Source organism: Chelonia mydas, chromosome 2 (genome assembly GCF_015237465.2).
Source record: "Chelonia mydas isolate rCheMyd1 chromosome 2, rCheMyd1.pri.v2, whole genome shotgun sequence".
NCBI lineage: Eukaryota > Metazoa > Chordata > Testudines > Cheloniidae > Chelonia > Chelonia mydas.
Genome location: NC_057850.1, coordinates 71,808,747 through 71,824,053, shown reverse-complemented (window position 1 = coordinate 71,824,053; position 15,307 = coordinate 71,808,747). Strand labels below are relative to the sequence as shown.

At 40.8% G+C, this 15,307-nt stretch overlaps 1 protein-coding gene across 3 annotated transcripts in view; it reads left to right on the top strand.

The window, feature by feature from the left end:
- Positions 1-2,225: 2,225 nt before the first annotated feature.
- UBE2V2 (ubiquitin conjugating enzyme E2 V2) overlaps positions 2,226-15,307 on the top strand; it is a 47,294-nt gene continuing 34,212 nt past the window's right edge. The window contains exons 1-2 of one of the 3 annotated variants that reach the window (XM_007058780.4): positions 2,226-2,388; positions 15,145-15,290. In XM_007058780.4, the coding sequence (XP_007058842.2) occupies positions 2,241-2,388; positions 15,145-15,290 (294 nt within the window). In that variant the 5' untranslated portion in view covers positions 2,226-2,240. Of the gene's footprint in view, positions 2,389-15,144; positions 15,300-15,307 lie in introns of all 3 variants that reach the window. The other 2 variants (XM_027821249.3, XM_043539640.1) reach the window with 2 other exon arrangements.

Below are 15,307 nucleotides of genomic sequence, written 5' to 3'. Positions count from 1 at the left end.
CTGTTCTTGTGCATCAGCTGCTTAGGCCTAGACTGTCAGGGATGTGAAAAAGCCACACTCCTGAGTGTAGCTAGGAAGACCCAACCCTGGGTGTAGATGCTGGCAGGTGGCAGCTACGGTCACTTGGGGAGTAGAGTTCCCTCAGCATAGATGGTGCCTATGCTACAGGCCAGGGTTACAGCAGCGCAGCTATGCCACACCAGTACTGTATAGTCATAAATGATCGGAAAAAAGGGCTAAACGGTGAGGTGGCAACATTTACAGATGATACAAAACTACTCAAGATAGTTAAATCCCAAGCAGACTGTGAAGAGCTACAAAAGGATCTCACAAAACTGGGTGACTGGGCAACAAAATGGCAGATGAGAGTCAATGTTGATAAACGCAAAGTAATGCACATTGGAAAACATAATTCCAACTATATATATAAAATGATGGGGTCTAAATTAGCTGTTACCACTCAAGAAAGAGATCTTGGAGTCATTGAGGATAGTTCTCTGAAAACATCCACTCAATGTGCAGTGACAGTCAAAAAAGCTAATAAAATGTTGGGATTCATTAGGAAAAGGATAAATAAGACGACAAAATATATTGCCGCTATATAAATCCATGGTACGCCCACATCTTGAATACTGCGTGCAGATGTGGTCACCCGATCTCAAAAAAGATATATCGGAATTGGAAAAGGTACAGAAAAGGGCAACAAAAATTATCAGGGGTATAGAACGGCTTCCATGAGGGGAGCTTAATAGACTGGGACTTTTCAACTTGGAAAAGAGATGACTAAGGGGGGATATGATTGAGGTCTATAAAATCACGACTGGTGTGGAGAAAGTAAATAAGGAAGTGTTATTTACTCCTTCTCATAACACAAGAACTAAGGGTCACAAAATGAAATTAATAGGCAGCTGGTTTAAAACAAACAAAAGGAAGTATTTTTTCACACAACTGCACAGTCAACCCATGGATCTCATTGTCAGAGGATGTTGTGAAGGCCAAGACTATAACAGGGTTCAAAAAAGAACGAGGTAAGTTCATGGAGGATAGGTCCATAGATATCTACTAGCTAGGATGGGCAGGGATGGTGTCCCTAGCCTCTGTTTACCAGAGGCTGGGAATGGGTGACAGGGGATGGATCACTTGATGATTACCTGTTCTGTTCATTCCCTCTGGGGCACATGGCATTGGCCACTATCAAGAGAGAACACTAGGCTACATGGACCTTGGTCTGACCCAGTATGGCCGTTAAGTTCTCTGCACTGTGCACACACCCTTGCTAAGCACCAAACAGAGAGCAAGGGGGGCTGCCCACATTCCCCACTCCGGGCACTGCTTGGCCTGCCCAGGCCTTCCCGGCCGGACGCTTATCTCCTAGTGGAGTTTGCAGGGCTGCGGCCGCACTCAGCTGCCCCCGACCCAATCCCGATGCACTTCCACCTGGCAGGGAAAAACTGCACTTACGAGTCGGCGGGTTGCTGCCCCGCCCGCGCTTGCTGCCGCGGCGGCTCGGTGCGGAGGCCGGCGAGGACATGACGCTGCTCTACCGGCGGCTGCTGCTCCCTGCGCGGGTGAAGAGAGAAACTGAGGCAGAGCTACCCCCGCCGCCGGCCCAGAGCCCGCACCGAGCCCACTCTCCCGCGAGCCCGCCGGCCCCGCGCCCTGCACCGGGAGCAGGCAGCCCTGCTCTGCGCCGCCCCCCGGCACCTGCTCCGAGCCGGGCCCTGAGACCAACAAGTTACAGCGAATTAACGGCACAACACAGAGCCGCCCTCTTCAGCCCCTCGATCCCCTTCGCGCGCAGATATTCGCGGGGTGAGGGGGGGGGAGATGGCGGCGTCTCGCGCTCGTACCCCGCTTTTCTTCCGTAAGCGCCTTCGGCCAGCCCGTGAACCCCAAGAAAATTCCGCGCCAAACCGGTCACGTGGGTGGGCTCTCGCGGGTTTTGCTACCATTAGTTGCCCAGGAGAGCCCAACTCGGCCCAGAAAGGGGGATGAAACCAATCGTCTAGGTTCCCGGTACGGACGCTCGCACTCTAAGGATTCCGTGAGCCTCTCTGCCGGGACAGAGCAAACTCTGACAGGAGCCCGATTCTCCCACAATACAGGGAATTCACCCCCGTAGAGCCTGCATCAGATTCACAGGCAGGGTTCCCTCCCCCCTCTAGTGAGACATGGTATCGCCCTTACTTAACCAAGTTTCGAGGCCTAGGCCCTCCTCCCGTCACTACGCCTTCTTATGGATGCGAGACCAGTTTCTATTTCTCCTGCTAGAGTCGCGAGTTCTGTGGCCGTTGCTAGGAAGTGACGCATTGCGTGAGGCGGAGGTGACGCGCGTTGCGCAGGCTCGGGCCGGTGGGAGGGGTTTGGACAAGATGGCTGGATCCACAGGTCTGTGAGGGGGGGCTCGAGCTGGGCCTGGGGCGGGTGTGGGGAAGCGGGTCTCCGTTCTGTGGGCTGCGAGAGCCCCGGGGTGGGGCTGGGGCTGGACCTGTACCTGTCTCTCTCTCTCTCTCCAGGAAAGGGGAGCTGGTGTCTGGGCTGAGCCGCGGCGGCAGGGCCCGGCGCCAGCCAGAACTTGGGGGTCCCCAGTGGAGCCCCGGTGCAGGGGGTGGCACGGTAGCGCGTCCCTCCTCAGTACCTGGGGTAGGTGCGGCAGGACAGGAGTTCCACCTCCGTGCCTCGGGCGGCGCGTAAAGGGCGGTGGGGCGTGGGGGGTCCCATCTCGGGCCCAAGGGCGTCGGGCCTCTGGTCTTCGTCTGGTAGAGCCTGAGAGAGCGGAGCCCGAATCCGTAGGGCGGGAAGGGAGCGGTCCTCACTGCCCGAACAGAGGGTAGGGAAGCGGCGGGGCAGAGCCAAGGAGAGAGGATGATTTAGTGCCCATTGCCGGGGTGTGGGTGCCTGAAAGGTAGGGCCGAGTAGGAGGGACAAAACCCATCTCAGTGTCTCATGCAGAGCGGCTTATTGTACAGTCAAGGGGGATGGATACCATCTCTTGGTTTGCTGCTGACGGTGACAGACTGTCAGTACTTGGGGATGGGGTATCCCACCTCGGTGACCAGTGTGGGTGGTGTGGGGTAGCTCAGTAGCCCAGCCTGGGGGAGCAGAGCCCACCTTATTATTCAATAAAGGCATTATTAGGCACAGGGCGGAGTATAAATCTGGGCTTCAGTGTAATGCCCAAGTGAGGGTTTAGAGGGGGTTTAGGAGGCAAAGGCATCAACGTGAACGAATAGAAGGAACGGCAGGGAAGAGCCCAGGGGCAGGGGAACGAACTGATTTCAGTGCTCTATTCAGAGAGTGTGGGGGGTCAAGCTGATTTGAGTTAGTGTCTCATCTGTTGAGCTTTTGGAGAGCTCGGGCTACAGACCAGAACCTTGTGGTGTAGAACTCACCTCTGTCTTATGCAGGTGGTGTGCAGTGGAAGAGGAATAGAGAATACTAGGTAGAACTTGGGGGAGAAAAGGTTCCCTCACTGTGCCAGATTTTGGAAATAGGGTGTGCATGGCAGATCCTGTAGAAAGGGAAGAGAGCAGCCCTCAGTACCTCGGGGAGCTCCCACTGCAGAGACCTGGTGCAGCTGTACTACCCTTGGCTCCAATGGAAAAGGCTGCATTCTCCTATGTGGGCTGAATTGGGGTAGGCTGCCATATGAAATGGATGGGTATTGTGAAGGAACTATGTATTTACTTAGTTGTGGGAGAACTCTATTTTGTTACTTTTTGTAGAAATGCCTTGTGGTGTTTGAGTTAAACTAAGCCCCCCTTCTCCCCCCAAGTACTTTTGGGGTAGAGTGAGTTTCCAGATTCTTTGCACTCTTGCATGTCTGAGTTCTAGGTCTTCTGGCTTCTTCTGATAAACAGGAAGTAAAGTTGGTTTTGCTTGTGAGTGAATCTTTGCTTCTTGCAACTTTTTGCATTCAAAACAGTTGTTTCATTCCGGCAGTCACAAAAAATTCATGTTGTTGAATCAGAAAACTGTCCTACTCCTGTGTACTCACTCAGTTCTTGTGGCACCTTAGAGATTAACAAATTTATTTGAGCATAAGCTTTCGTGAGCTGTAGCCCACGAAAGCTTATGCTCAAATAAATTTGTTAGTCTCTAAGGTGCCATAAGTACTCCTTTTCTTTTTGCGGACACAGACTAACACGGCTGCTACTCTGAAACCGGTCACTCAGTTCCGTAAGGTAGAAATAATCTGCTAAAATGCATAGCGTTTTCTATCCCAGAGCGCTTTGCATATTAACAAATAATAGAGGGTATTTTGTAAAGCTTGTATATGTACATTTACATGAATTATTTTCCTTATTATTGAAATGCAGCTACTTGTATAGTAAAACATAGTTGGTGCTTAACTGTACGCTATACCTTTTCATCTCCAGAAATCCTAAAGTGCTTTATTCCGTACTTCCCTAGCACCATTGAAAATCAGCCATCTTTTCAGTAGAGGGGGCAGCCAGGCAGAGTCAAAGAACTGCCAACAAGAAGGGAAGTTGGTTTTTAGGATCTCAGCCAAACACACATGTCCCTTTCCCAGGAAACTGAATGGTACTCTCTTGGGACAAAATTCACTGCAGGCATAAGCAGATGTGACTGCAGCGAGGTCAATGGGATACTACCTACTTTGTCATGGCTGAATTTCATCCTTATTTCAGAGAGGAAGGTCGGAGCTGAAACTGCCAGAATGTGTATTTTTTGTTTGGATGAATTCTAGGGGGTGTAATCCTGCAAGATGGGCAAAACTCCTGTTGAATCCTAGTAAATGGCAAAACTCCTGTTGAATTCAATTTGGCCAGGATTCCACCCCAGGTATTCCTTTCCTGAGACTTAAACCACTAATCAGCTATCTGAGCACATAGGAAAACTACAGAGCATTTTAGAACAAGAAGAAATATTGTTTGAAAATAACTGTCCCTGAACATGCCTTAAAGAAAATATGTACTTCAACGTGGTCAGTTATATTGTTGTTTGATAGCATCCTCACCATAACCAGTTATCTACCTTTCAGAACACCCTCATCTGTTTAGTTCATGTGTAGATGTTATAGCTGTTAGTTAAGCAGCTCCTCTATCTGGCCTTCAATATTGCAATTATTTCTGTTTGTAATTAGACCCATTCAGAAGCCTACATCAGTTGTGCTGGCAACATTAAAAGTTTTTGAAAACTCGGGTCAAGATGTTTCTTTAGGAAAAGGACGGTTATTGTTAAAGTACACTTAAATGTTATTGTGGTTAGATGGGACTCATTGCATTCAGTTCCTTGAAATACATTGTAAATTTTTTTGGAGGGCATAAAATTACCAGCCATGGGAAAAAACAAATAATATTTAAAGCCTTTTATAAAATTGGAGCAAGAGAGAGAGGAAACAATGATTTTTATAACCAATTAAAATACACAATATGTAACTATGTTAATAGAACCAAAATTCTGGCAATGCAAAAGCAAAGTCTAAATATATAATCTACACTCTGTTTGCATTATAATAGTTATTAAATATATTATTTTTCAGATACATGTTTTCTGCAACTCTGGATGCACTTGTATCTAAGAGCCATGATCAAATAACTTAACTCACATGTCTTATGATACAGTTATCAGGGTTTAAACTGTGCATTTATCTTTAATTTTTTCATATTCTATTTCTAATTGCTTAAATATAGAGCCTTAACAATTGTTTTGCCTTTAATTTATTGGTGGTTTACTTTTTAAAGGAAATGAGATGGAGAAAGTTATCAGGTCTTTAGTAGCTACCAAATGGTAAAAGTCAACTGGTAACCATTAGTTTCAACTTTGTAGACTGATAACTGGTAGGTTTTGGCCAAAGGTTGTTATTTTAGATTTGAAGGCTTACCTCTATTTAATTAGACTTTATTAACAGAGGTAAAGTTGAAAGTGTGTTTTGGAGGAGTCCAGCTAGCACCTCAAACCAATATTACCTCTCTTTATCAAAATTGCATCTTAAAAAAAAAAAAAAAATCAGAATGTCTCAAAAAGAACTGTTAGAGCATTCAACCTGTTCCATACTGCCACATAATCCTGTTCCACTTGCCCTGCCCAAATTGCAGTGTCCACACAATTATCTTTGCCCCTAAATTTTGAAAAAATATGAAAAGATCTAAAAAAATTATACTTGTTCAGTTCCCACTTGAGAAATCAGTGTGCAATCATAGCCTAATCGGTTTTTACCTCTTGCATATCTTTAATAATTAGGGTACATAGTTAATTAGGTTGGAGGTGTAAACTGGGTGGGGGTGAGCATGAGTGTGTGAAACATTGTACAGCAGTAGAGCACCTTGCTGAGGGTATTTCTGCACTATGGAGAATGTAGCACCATAGCTGTGTTGGCATAGCCTCATACTGTAGATGCAGCCTACATGGACAGTTTTTTGGTCAAAGTAGGTTTACATAGCTGTCTGCTCTGAAGATTATGCCAGCATAGCTCAGTGAGGTGTGGTTTTTCACACCCCTGACTCATGCAGATATGCTGATAAAACTTTCAAGTATAGACCTAGCCTCTGACACATCTTATGACTCTTCAGAGCAGGTCTCCCCTCCTCTACACTTCAGTAAGTCTGTAGGAGGAGAAGTGGTGTTACACTAAACTGAAAACTTTGCATGCTTAAATCTGTAAAATGTTAAACTTCAAACACAAACATAAATAAGTCTGCATTTTCTCTGTCCCTCTATATGTGTATTCCTCCGTGTTCTATGCCTCTATTCTCTATGTCTGCCTCCTTCCTCCCTTGGTGTTCCTCATTCCATGACCAGGTAGCAATCTCTTCCTGAAGCACTGAGGGGGAGATTTTCAAAGTAGGTGCCCAGCTCCCATTTGATTTCAATGAGAGTTGGGTTATTTACGAGACCTTTGTGACTTTGAAACTCTCCATGTGTAAAAACATCCTTCCAGCAACAGAAGTGCCTCCCATCCAGCTATATAGCCCCATGGTTGTTTTGTTGACCTCCCTGAAAAATATTCTAAAATTTGTGTTGTATTTCAAACTGATTCAAGGTATTTAAGCTGCATAAGCAATTTTATATAAATTTAAACTGTTCATGTGGCTTGAAGGTCTTAGGCATGATTAGATGTCAAGAGGACAATCTGTGGGGGCAGCAGTGAGGCTAATCCTGGGGCAAGAGCATACCACTGAAGAAGCAATGTTCAGAACAGTCCTGGTTCATGTCCTGTTTCCAGATGCTTTTGCTAATTTGAAAAATTGTCACTAAAATTACTTCAGTGTCTGATTTTTCCCTCCCCTGCCCAATTTGTCTTGTCTTAGATCTTACTGAGATTTAATTCAAGCCATATTTTGAAGAAAATCAGTGCATAAATACTAATATTATGAATATAAAGTGGTCAAGCTAGTTTTGAAGAGTGCACACTTTGTTTTCGTAGTCTTTTAAATAACATGTGTAGTGCATTTCAAGTGCATGGCTATAAATACTTCTATTTCACATTTTGAAAGGAGTGGACCATCCAACTCTGATTTACAACTGCAGAGCTCAATTCAATTTATCATACAATTAATTAGTTTCTTTCATCAATTGTGTCATTGAATTAGGCCCTTCAAAAAAAGCCTCAAAAATGAGGAATTAAACATAATAAAATAAAAAAACTAGGCAATCAGATAAATTTGCAAGGCCATATATCCTAAATCCTATATCCCTTTTTAACCTAAACAATTGATTAGAAATACACTAACTGCAACCAAGAAAGGTTGCAGAAATAATGGGGGAAACATTACTGCTGATGCTCAGTATGTAGCTTTCAAATGTTCACAACTTAAGTAAATCAAAACCACTTTTTTCTGGTCCAAGCAAAAGCAATGTCCTTGATGGAAGACTATGTCAATACCATGATTAAAGTTTCAAACTTCTTTCACGCTGGTTAGAATTTTTTTAAAAGGAAAAGTGTTTATTTTTATCCCTTGCTGAACTCGAATGCTTGAAGTGGTTGTGCAAACATTAAGTCATTACACCTTTGATCAAAGACCACACATCAGGTCAAAATGTGACTTTCAGAAAGCAAGGAGTACATGAAAATTGGATACAATAGCATTTGTGTTGTAGCTTGAACTATATACTGGGTGGTACATAGTTCCTGCTATAGTATTTTTAGGCAACACCTACAATTATGCAGATATATAAATGTTAGATTAATGTTGTGATCTGTGATTGATTATTTTACATACCTAGGTTGGGGTTCCATCTCTATGGAAATATCATAGTAAATGTATATGGGACTCCCCTTGACATGACTCACTAAGATTGAGACTTATGCTTGCTATTACAGTGATTCCTAATCTATTTAGGCAACTATTCTAGTTTGCTAAACTAAGACCCTGGAACATTATTTGCATGAATGGGCTTCCATTGTGTGTCACTATGAGGGGAGAGTGTCATGGATACAATTTCAGGGTCAGGAATTTTGACTTCTGCTTCCACCATCTAGTGATATCCCATGAAATCTCCTTTTCCCATGAAATCTCCTTCCTACACCTTCTCTTAAAAGGATATTACCAGATTTAAAATTATAAATAAACAAATATCTTTGCTTATGCAACTACCACCACTGTGGATTATTAAAAATGAATTTTAAACTCTAGTTTACTTGTCACTATACTCCTTGTTTACTTTTTTCATTCTCTAGTTGGACAGTGAAAAGTTGATTATCACTTACAATTTTGTATAGTTGGTTTCAGTTTTAGAGTTGCAATGCTGGAGTTAAAATAATTTTGTTGGACTCTAAAAAGATACAATGAAAACATTAGGCTTTATAAACTTTTTTTAAAAAGTTACAAATTTAATTTGATGTTGTCTTTTAAATGATTGGAATGGCGACTGGGCCCTTACCTAAGCCTTAGTTCACAGCTGCCTGAGTCACATTCTGCTGTACAAAATCTAATATCTAATAAAATTGGCAATTTGCCAAATCCCAGAGTGTGCCATTTCGTATACCAGGAATGCAAATAGTAAAAAGCATGGAAATAAGCAGTGAAATTATTCAGCATTCCATCTGTGCTACATTCATTAGCTCCTCCTCTCAAACTTACCTCCTTTCCACAATTTTCAGCTCACCTGTCTCCACTCTCCTCCCGAACAGCCCTGAGGTGTTGAATGATGAACTATTAAAAGACTTACCTGCTTATTTCCTTGTGGGTTTTTTAGTTTGCATTCCTAGAACATGCAGTATATCAACCTAACTCTAAAGCCATGTCAACAGTTAAGTCAACCCAGCTATGTCACTCAGGGATGTGAAAAATCCATAACCTGAATGATGTAGTTAAGCTGACCTAACCCCTGGTGTAGACAGCACTAGGTATATGGAAGAATTCTTCTGTGGACCTTACTACTGCCTCTTTGGGAGGAGGATTAACTACATTGATGGGAGAACCCCTTCTATTGCTGTCGTAAGTGTCTACACTGAGGCACTAAAGCTGCGCAACTATAGCCTTCCAGCTTTGCCACTGTAGTGTGTCAAGTGTAGACAAGCCCTAAATTAACAAAAATTCTTACCTATATTAGAAAGCGTGCACTTGTGTAATGATATCCATTTAAAATGTAAGATGGATGCATTTAAACAGTATTAAGCTAAATCAGTTTAGCTGCCTGCATGTTATGCGTTTGCACCAGTGTTGCTAGATTTATTTTAGTTCCTTCAGTGAGCATTTACTAATGGAGATAAGGTGAAAGTCTCATGTGTGAGACTTTCCCAATGTTTTGTCTTTAACTACATCAGAGCAGATACACTGGTGCAGACCTCCTAATATGATGATATTGCTGTGGGTTAAGTGTCAGTCTTATGCCAGTCCTACGCTTGTTCTGAGGGTTTGCACTGGTGCAAAAAATGCAGTATAGATAGAACCTAAATACAATTATCAGCACTGTTATGTTCATGTGGATAGCTGTAAGCATTGATCCGTATTAGCCGCCTTGCAGTGCTCCAGTGTTTCCTATGCCTCTTCGTATCTGTACTCTCATATTACTAGTGTACTCTCATCCACTCCACAACTTGTTCTTCCTGACCTCCATGTACCCACAAACACTATCATGCTGCTGTATATGCATGCCACGTTCAACTTTTAAGCATTATATATAGGATCACTGTGACATACTATCACTTTTTATAAATTAATTGTGTTGGGGTGAAGATGATGTGTTTGGGAGTTGGAACATGGGGCAGTAAGTGAGGTTTTGGTCTCGGAGTGGAGAAGAAGGGCAGAGTAGAAGCGCAGAGTAGAAGCGTGCTCTCATAAACTTCCTCTGATTCATCAGAATAGAATTCTGCCAGGAGGTTTGTCAGAGGGCATATCTGCTTTGATGAATCTCAGGAGGATCATCAGAACAAAGTTGTTCTCTGGTCCACTTTTCTGAGGCAAGGTGGAGAGGGGAGGAGAAAGTTTATGGTCTGTCCTGTGCAGATCCATCAGACTGGGACTTCCTAATGGTGAACTGTAGGAGGTTTGTCAGAGAAAGAAGCTGTCTCCAGAGTAGAGCTGAATTTTTTCTAATAGATCTTGAACTCTAGGCCTCAGGTCTCCTATTTTTCCCCTGATAGTTGTTAAGAGGGAGAATACTTGCAGCTGAAAGTGTGTCAGTAGTGGAGTTAACAGCTCTGCTCAAGAGGCAACTTTTCCCTCTAGCAAACTTAATTGCTTCTGAATTGTTAGGAAAAAAAAATCTCAATCTGAAATTCTGCTAAGACATTTCACATTTAAAGTGTTCCTTTATGCTAAAGACAAGTTCAGGGCCTCATCATCCTTGCTTACTGATAAAGTCAAACAAAATTGATAATAGCTCATGCTTTATTTGCACCAACACCATCTTCTAATATATTGAACTTTCACAAGTCAAGAAAGCAAAAACGCTTCAGCTAAGTTATATTCCCTTTTCAAGGTTTGTAGTTCATATTAGTGGATGCTTTTGAAAATGCCATCCAGAGATGCCTAAATGTTTTTGAAAAATTTGGCCTGTTTATTTTAAAATAAAATCACTAACTTAATTTATTGAAAGTCTAAATAACTTTTTATTGTTAATAGTGAAAGCAATTTTGTTTTGAAGTGATAAAGATTTTATGCCCCAAAAAGAAGCTTTTAATAAAAATATAGTGTTAATGAGTGATGCTGCAAACACTTATGTACATGCTTAATTTAAAGCAGATCAGTAGTCCTGTTGAAGTCAGTTGGATGTATTCATATGAGTAAAGTTAGTACCTGCTTAAATGTTGGTAGGATCAGGTGTTGGTTTGCAATATTTTGGTTTTTGCCTGTAGAAGTTCTGTAAAATTCAAATAAGATACTTAACAGTGACATAAAAACAGCATTTGAAATTTAGTTTTATAATAGTATAAACTTTCAGATCAGTTTTACAAAGCTTCAACTTGATTTAAGTCAATGATTATTTAAATTGCTTGATTTAAAAAAAAAAAAGAAGACAAGGTGGAGCCATGTAAATCAGATCGAGTGTTGTCTCTGTAGGTTTTATGTTTGCAAGCATTTTCCCCCTCTCTGCTCCTGACAGTACTACACTAACCCAAAACATAATTTTTATTTAATATTTCCCTTTATTTCCCCCTTTTTCCCTTTTATTTTTGATTATTTTTGTGGGTCTAAATACATTGAAACAAAATAACTTTTCTATTAATAATGGAGTTTAGGGGAATGGAAGATGGGGTGGAAAGGGATGTGAAATAGGTCTGTTCTGTGCTTAAAAATTGGATTGACCAAACTGTGTCACTCAGGTCTGTGAAAAATTTTGCACGCTGAACACTATAGTAAGCCAATCCTAACTTCCAGTGGCTGCGAAGTCAGAGCTCTGCTGGCCACTGGCTCTGCTCCCAACCATGCCTGTTTCAAACCCCTTTTCCCAATTTTTGGTGTTCAGAACTGGCCTGTAGCTGAAATGCTATAAGAATGTATTTGGAGTTTGTAGGAACTTCTTGTTTACCTAAAAGAACCCTATTTCAACCCCCGTTCACCCTCAAAAAATGTTAACACAAGAAAAAAATGGAGTGCTTGAAAATATATTTTCATTTTTTCTAAAACTATATAGCTTATTTGCCCTCTGGAAAATTATTGTATGAAATTTGGAAATTAATTAAATTCAAATGTAAAAGGGATTTATAGTGTAGTGTAAAATTGTAAATGCAGGTTTTACCTTTGTAGTGTGTATGTGGGCCCATATTCTGTTGGAATTTACCATTGTTTTTGAATGTTACTGTAAACATTGAATAATCATGATTTGGTTATCTGTTAGGAATATGCATAGTGAAATATAGATAAAAAATCTGCTTGTGTGCATTTTCATTCTTTTTTTAGTACAGTCATTTCCTTAGGTGGTGTGTGGTATAGGTGCTTAACAAATCTTCTCTCCCTTCCCCCTCAAGGGATAGATATTGTGTAAATCAGTAGAGATTGAGTCTTCACCTGCATGAACATTAAAAAAAAAAAATCTACATTTATAGTACCAAAATATTAATTACACATTTTTCATTATGCTAAGATAAATTTATCCTAAGATAAATAGAGGGGAAAGAGACTGCCCAGGAGTACAGAACACTAATCTCGTAACACTTAATTGGTAGCAGTGGTTAGACCAAAACATATCAGAGCTGATTGTGTAAATTTCCCCACAAACCTTTGTTTCATGTCTATAAACTTCTGCTCTGACCTCTCATTCTCCTAATAGGCTGCTATATTCAAAATGTGTAACATTTGTGATTTTTTTCTGATATTGATGACTGTTTTACTTTAGGTAAATGTGACCTAAAACTAGATTCTGAATGCTGGATTTAAGAAATGAATAGTTTTTTGCATTAACACATTAAGCTACGTAACCGGTTTACTGTAAATTAGGGCTTGAAAAATCTACTCACCACTGGTAACTGTGAAGCATTTCCCAGCTAGTGAAGTGGCCTAACTTATTGTTTTTGCAGAATTTGACCCATTTTTTAAAAACTGAATAATTTCAGTGTAGTTTCAGGAATTACATTTGCCCCAGAAATATCTGCCAATATTTTGGATTTAAAATAACTTTTTCCTATTTTAAAATGTTTTTTTCCCCATCTGTTGCAATGTAAAAGGCCCAAACTGGAAACTCTAATTTACTCCAGGATCCTGCAAACACTTAAGCATGTGTGTAATTTAATTACATGAGATTAGTTCCACTGTAGTCAATGGGATTTCTTAAACAAGTAAACTTACATGTGTAATTGTTTGTAGGTTAGGAGCTTTACCTGGCTGTACAGGAGAACAGTGAAGCTGACTTGGAGATAATAGTGGGTAATCAGCAGAACATGAACTCGCAGTGGCTGTGTTCAGAAGACCTAGTGCAATCCTTGGATGCATAAACAAGGGAATATTGAGTAGAAATAGAGAGGTTATTTTACCTGTGTACTTTGCATTGGTGTAACTGCTGCTGGAATAATATGTCCAGCACTGATGCCCACAATTCAAGGAGGATATTGAAAAATTGGAGAGGGTTCAGAGAAGAGCCATGACTGAAGGATTAGAAAACCTGCATTACAGTGGCAGACGCAAGGCTTAATCTATGTAGTTTAACAAAGAGAAAGTTGAGGGGTGACTTGATTCCAGTCTGCAAATACTTACATGGGGAATAAATATTTAATAATGAGCTCTTCAGTCTAGCAGAGAAAGGTATGACATGATTAATGGTTAGAAATTAAAGCTAGGCAAATCCAGACTGGAAAGAAGGCTTAATTTTTTTAACATTCAAAGTAATTAATCATGAGAACAATTTACCAAGTGTCATGGTGGATTTTCCATCATTGGCAATTTTAAAATCTATATTGAATGTTTTTCTAAAAGATACGCTCTAGGAATTATTTTGGGGAAATTCTGTTATGCAGGTAGGTCAGACTAGATGATCACAATGGTCCCTTCTGACCTTGGAGTCTACTTACAAGGTGTTGTCAAAAGCAGAAAATAAACTGAAAAGATAGAGGGCCAGGTATATCAGTGTAAGTCCATTGACTTCAGTGGAGCTATGCAAACTTGTACCAGGTGATGATTTAGCTCAGAGAATTTTGTTTCCTGTAATTCCTTTCACTTCCTTTTTTTTCAAGTGTTACTGTTTTTGTGAAGAAAAGTGAGCTTTTTTTTAAATGATGTCACATTTAGCCCTTTCATATTTTAAAAGTTTCTAGCCCACATGGTTCTGAAAACTGAGCAAATTTAAACTGATGTAATTTTGTCTGCATGAGCTTGCAAAGGTAGCATCCATGCTTCTTTTGCTACTTATAGCTTGGCCAATGACAAGATGCTGGTCAACTTCACCAAAACTGTCAGGAATCATCTGAGCAGTAGTGAAACTGACAAGAATCATGAAATTGTGACCTCTGGACATCACTTGTGGCCCACTTCTTTTGTCTTTTATATCAGTCAGATATCTCATACAATTTTTCAATCAGAATGCCTTTTGTAATCAGAATGCCAGTGATGGGTGTGCGTGCATTTGGTTCCATATAATTAGATCTCTTTGATGACTGGAATGTTGTTACAGAAAATATATATGTATTGTAATGGCAGTCTATTAGGTGCTGGAGTCACCTAGCACTCCATTTACCATGCTGTCCAATGTGTGCAGTCCCAACACTGCTGCTATAATCCTAGCATAACTTCTCTACTCCACCAGTCCGGAACAGTGGGTCTTGGTATTTTCCCAATTTAAGTACAAAACTATTGTTAGCAGTGCAGAAAATTCCATAATCTGAATTTCATGGTCTTTGTGGCACAATAGCTGAAAGCAGCAGGGAGAAATCTGTTACTATATGGTTATTTAGACTTACGAATGTATCTGGTGATACACTTAGACCCATAGTTACTGTTTTCTTAAACACATTTACCGTGGCATTTAAGACAGCAGGTTACTTTATTTGAACATATTGCTACTATATAATACTTAGTTATGTTGCAAATCCTAGTGTGTGCAAATAATGACTTAATCTCAAACTGGGTGCCTAAAAATATTTTATATTAAGATACTCAAAATATGCTTTGTGAGGATTTTTATGACTGAAATGATATTAAATTGTGATGTTTAAGATGTCATTCAGACTATAAATTTAATAATCACTGACTTATGTTTTCTCGTTAATATTGCTATTTACATTACTTCACTTTATTTAAATAGTTAAAGTCCCTCGTAATTTTCGCTTGTTGGAAGAACTTGAAGAAGGTCAAAAAGGAGTAGGCGATGGTACAGTAAGCTGGGGCCTTGAAGATGATGAAGATATGACACTTACAAGGTGGACAGGCATGATTATTGGACCACCAAGGGTCAGTACAGTAGGTTA